The 5,362-nt window shown below is 41.9% G+C and overlaps 1 protein-coding gene across 1 annotated transcript; it reads right to left on the bottom strand.

Moving 5' to 3' along the window:
- Nucleotides 1-4,335: 4,335 nt before the first annotated feature.
- LOC145396570 (uncharacterized) lies at nt 4,336-5,124 on the bottom strand. The gene has a single exon (XM_080269945.1). The coding sequence runs from the start codon at nt 5,122-5,124 to the stop codon at nt 4,336-4,338; it is 789 nt and encodes a 262-aa protein (XP_080126071.1).
- Nucleotides 5,125-5,362: the final 238 nt, after the last annotated feature.

Raw genomic sequence — 5,362 nt, 5'->3', positions numbered from 1 at the left:
TAAAATCGTTTGACAGCTAGAATAAAATCTCTTAAGGCTTCCAGGTGCAGAAGGGACTAAAGGACATCGTTTGAAACCCTCTCACTTTGAGATGTGCAATGGTGTTTTCGTAAATGCGAGAGGTTTTGTTCTGAGTTGTATAAAATACTGTAGCGCTAACAAGAATAAACTAGAATTTTGAAATTGCTGAAGCAGTATTAAAAAAACTTCACATTCCAGATGATGATGCCACATTCCAGATTAGAATGACAAATAAATATCCACACTTGTACAGACTTTGAATTATACACAGCATTTTGATGGCAAGTGCAAAAACCGTCAAAAATATTGGTTTGTCATAACTGTTGTAATGAAATGGTACAAAGTAGACACTGTAGGATTATGAAAATATTTTTGTTATCATTGTAGACCTAATATTAAGGGACTTTTGGTATGACTCAAAAGTTTTGAGGATTTTGACCTGTGACGTTGAGATCAAGGTCAAGGTCATTCATACTGTGCAGATCATGTTCACTCATGACCCACTACATTTCCAACGAGTTTGGTCAAAATCTGCCAAATACTTTCCGTTTTAGCACCTCCTGGCATGAGGCGGCCATTTTGATTTTCCTCAATATCTCAAAAAGTATTTGTTGGATCTAAGTATGAATACCCAGGTGCACCAGTATATGTTGACAGCTACGTACTGGAGCATTTGCAGAGCAATCGATTAAGTAGTTTTTGCGGCGCAGGAGTACAAAAATTGAAAAAATAACAGAGTGAAATGCTAGGAAAAAATTGTCAAAAGAAACCTGCAACCAAATCACACCAAAAAATTTTCGTCTCTATCTCAAACGGTCTTGGATTGCCAGCCTTCTAGACTTGCCCCCCCAAAAAAATAATAATAATAATAATGATAATAATTACAATATCAATAAGAACTCCACAGAATGTGAAGTTCTTAAAAAAAGCATAATCCCACTGAATTGGACAAAAATGATAAAAACTAAAGCAAAACTCCGAGTTTTTTCAAGCTTATCAGGTAAAACGTACATTTGCAAGAGGTCCTTCTTAAAATGAATAATGCAGTGCGGTAGGGGGGAAAAGTAATCTCAGTGACAGGGAACAGTGATATAATAAAAATATAAACTTAACATTTCCTAAGCTTATCTAGTACAATATACAACAGTGTAAAGTGTCTGCGAAGCTGATTAAGAGTGTTATAGTAACAAGAATAAAAACCTCATTGTACTGAAGGGATTACCAGTTATTTAAACAAAAACAAAACTCCCAATATTTAAAAGCTTATCATGTAAAATTCACCTCGGTTGGTGTAAAGATACTTCTGTAACAGCTGTGAGTGGTCTGTTTTAAGATGAATAAAAGTGTATGGCAATAAAAAGGAGGAGGATAAAAATGATGACAGTATAATTCCGACATTTACCCTGGCTTATCTGGTAAAATGTCTGCTGAACGATATGAATCCAGTGGCCATGCTAACCAACTGGTAGCACTGACAAAACATATCCCTCAGTTTTGTTGTTGGTGAGGCCCATAATTAAATTAACAGATGTATAAAAAATGAAGGTCAGCAGGTTATACATTAAATTTCATGTGTAATATTTCCGCATGCTTTGAATATATGTAAATAATTAATTACCACGGGACATTGTAAAATATTGTTGCACGAGACTCGTCACAGCAGAGCAGCGTGATCATCGGTATTGTGTATGGTTCAGTGTTGTAGTATTGATATGCATCATTCTTCCCAGTTCCTTCTGCCTATGGGTGACTCTACACTGAGTGACAAGCTGAATGGTTTGCTGTACGCCAGGAAACCATTGACTACGCTGGATGATAACCATATAACCAAATATTGGCGCCTGGTGGTTTAGTGGGTAATTGCAGCACTCTAATCGGATTGAGCCGATGAAGGTTTATATCCAAGGGATGGTTGGGGTTATTGCTCACATGTTGCCACTCAGGGATGAGTGAAGCTGGTCACTCTCATCTTAAATGTCAGGACCAACTTGCCTAGCCCCGGGCCCCTACGCTCCTCACGGGGCAATGTAGGATTGGATGATGGATGGATGGATGGATACCAGTTGATATATCCATACAATACAAGTGCCTACATTATTATCGAACCACTTCTTTACGATAGTTACCGAGACCTTGAGCTTTGACTTTCGAAACTCAGTGATGTGATCCTCGGAGCCCAACATAATTTTCAGAATGTTGTTTTAAGAGTGTCAGTTGTTCGACTAAAGATATATTGATATAATGTGCACCTGTACTCCTCACTGCCGTACTGACAAACGATTGTTTAACTATCCACTGGTTCCACCGCTTACTTGTGTTTGGTTGTTAGTCCCTTTAATACGATTGCGTTTTTCGTGTTTTATTCTTGCAGTTGCCCGGCTTTTTTTTTTTTTTTTTTTTCGTCAGTTTAAGCTTACACGTTATAAAGAGGTTATTAATGGCTACATCAGTCCCTTCTATTTCGAAAAGTTTCCGACGCTGAATAAAATCGCGAGGCAGTAATAAGAAAATATAGTAAGTACGTTATCAGATTTAAGGGATTATTATCAAAAAGTGCTGGATAATGTAAAGGCTGATCTCTTTGCCTTATGATGTTAATGTTTGTGTGCTTTAGTCAGTGTGGTTGGCTGTGTGGCTGTTGGGTGAGAGGTGTGTCAAAGAGGAGGATGTGTGGCAGTGGTGGGTGAGAGGGTAATGTATGGAGATTGTATGCTTGTGGAGTGTACGGTGAGTGGTGTGAGTGGGGAAGATGTGTGATAGTGGAGTGTAATATGGTGATTCAGTATGGGGAGGATGTATTCCAGTGGTGTGTAGGGTGAGTGGTATGGGTGGGGAAAATGTGTTGCAGTGGTGTGCGTTGATAGTGATGTATGAGGAGGATGACTGCTGGTTTTGTGTGTGTGTGTGTGTGTGTGTGTGTGTGTGTGTGTGTGTGTGTGTGTGTGTGTGTGAGGGATGTGTGGCTGTGGTGTGTGGTGCTATATGAGAAGGATGTTTGCCGCAGGCGTTTGTATACGTTTGTGTACTGGGGGAAAGGCGTCTTGCGCGCGCGGATATTTTTTTTTTTTTTTTTAATGCAAAGAACAAGGAACCAAGGGCTAGATCCCGCATGATTGTTCCCTCCAAGAAGAAATAAAAACTACTATGCATTTCAGCGGCTGTGTTACCTCGATTTTCTGGGTTTTTTCGGTAACGAAGTGTTGGATCACTATTATACTTTGCCACAGTTTATTTCACACCTAGCGCTAATTTCTGACTGCATAGTGCATTACCAGAAGTGTATGAGTAAGCTACATACTCTTGACAGTTGAGAGAAATTCCCGATATCCAGAGACAGTATTCGGACACAGCCATCACTACGTCACTCCTTAGACCCCACCCACCTCTCTCCCCCTACCTGTATGATCCCTCCTTCCTTCTATCACTCTGTACCCCCTCCCTCCCTCAACCTCCCCCCTTCTCTCTCTCTCTCATGGAATTCAATTAAATTATTTTCAACCTTGCACTAACCCACGAGATGTATATGGCTCTCCAACTGGTGCATGCATTAGCCATAAAACAATGAGGTGTGCGTAAATTGTCTTTCTTTGCCTTCATCTGGGCTATATACTCTTTGTAGCTCATGGATTAATTTCCATTTTGCCTTGTAGCCTCTACCCTAAAGTACGATTGGGGATGGGCGCCAGAGCAGTAACATGATGAATTCGAGATATTTTATTATTACACTGTATTATTATTATTATTATTATTAGTAGTAGTAGTAGTAGTAGTAGTAGTAGTGGTAGTAGTAATAGTAGTAGTAGTAGTAGTAGTGGTAGTAGTAATAGTAGTAGTAGTAGTAGTAGTAGTAGTGGTAGTAGTAATAGTAGTAGTAGTAATAGTAATAGTATTACCGTTAGTATTGTTAATATTTTTATTATGAGTAATATTAATAATATTATTATTACTATTATTATTACTGTTATTAATATTATTATTAGTATTAGTATTATCTTTATTAGTATTATTGTGTATAATATATATCTATAAATCCTTTTTAGGACAGAAATGAAAACGGAAATTAATCCATTGGATAACTTTTTAAGAAAGAGAACTAAAGGTTATATGGAAGACTATTTCATAGTTCAAAATACACTGTGAGCGGAAGCGGATATATGATGAGGTGACAAGTGATGACAACATGAGTGCACAGCATAATCTTTCTTTTACTCCACGTCACTTTCCAAGAACAAGTCTTCCTCATCATCGCTGTCGAGGTTTATGATGACGGGATCTATGCTGTGGTGTATGTTGTCTGTGGCCCAGTACTCCTCCTCATAGCCTTGTGATCGGCGAACCGCACCTGCCCACACCTCTGCCGTTACCCATTTTTGCCTCCTCCAGCCTGGCCTGCAAGTCTGCCCGAGTGAAGTGTTGTAAGGACGAGCGCACGTGTCTTTTCATGTGCCCCCATACTTGTTCAATGGCATTCAGTTCTGGATGGGCTGGTGGCAAGCGGACGACCTCATGACCCCACATTCGAATGGTGTTGTCGACGATGTATTGTGGCTGTGGACGGTTCCGTTTGCATATGAGCAGGAGCTCAGGCCGTGTCGCGTGTGGCGGGAAGGGCAGCCTGTGTTTCTCCAACCATGTAATGAGGTCAGCTTTCCTGGTGGCAGTGGTTGGGCGACGACTCTCCTCCATCTGCTGGCTGTGATATGGCGCATTGTCTAATACAAGCACAGATGGTTCAGCCAGCGAGGGCAGGAGCTGTGATGTCAGCCAACGAAGGAAGAGCTCCCCGTTAACCTCGCCGCGGTAGTCACCGCTGGTTGTCTTGGTGTGGTAGCACAGGAACGAATCCTCCACCAAACCATCAGCGGTGCCGGCTGCAACTACCACAAAGCGGTCCCCTTCTCCGGGGGGCACGTGACGGCTGTACGTGGTGCTTGTGGCAGGTTGCGTTGTGTCCACCCCCTTCATGCTGTGGTGCATCCTGGTGGTGAACCATGTCTCGTCAAGGTACACCACCTGCATCCCTCTCTCCCGGTGTTGCTTGAGTGCCCTGAGAGCATTAATCCGCCGGCATACAACGTCCAGGGACTCCTTCCTCACATACATAGTCCGCTTTGATGTCCTATAGCGAAATCCCATATCGTGGAGGAGTCGCCACACCGACGTATCCGAGGTTCCATCGGAATGATGCCGTCGATCATCAGCTCCTCCGTCAGGGAAGCAATAGTCATAACTTCTTTGGCGGCGAACTTTGAATGGACTTTGCGACGCATGGCCGCTACGGTGAAACTGTCGAATCCGGCCGGTGTTGTGGGAGGTGTTGCAGGTGGTGGTGGTGGTAGTG

Source organism: Coenobita brevimanus, chromosome 38 (genome assembly GCF_032717465.1).
Source record: "Coenobita brevimanus isolate Jiangsu-jjx chromosome 38, ASM3271746v2, whole genome shotgun sequence".
Lineage (NCBI taxonomy): Eukaryota > Metazoa > Arthropoda > Malacostraca > Decapoda > Coenobitidae > Coenobita > Coenobita brevimanus.
Note: the sequence above shows the minus strand (reverse complement) of the source record. Positions and strands in the feature narration are given on the sequence as shown.

Excerpts from the sequence above, each read along its gene's own strand:
- LOC145396570 (XM_080269945.1), bottom strand. The coding sequence starts at position 5,124 with ATGTATGTGAGGAAGGAGTCCCTGGACGTTGTATGCCGGCGGATTAAT.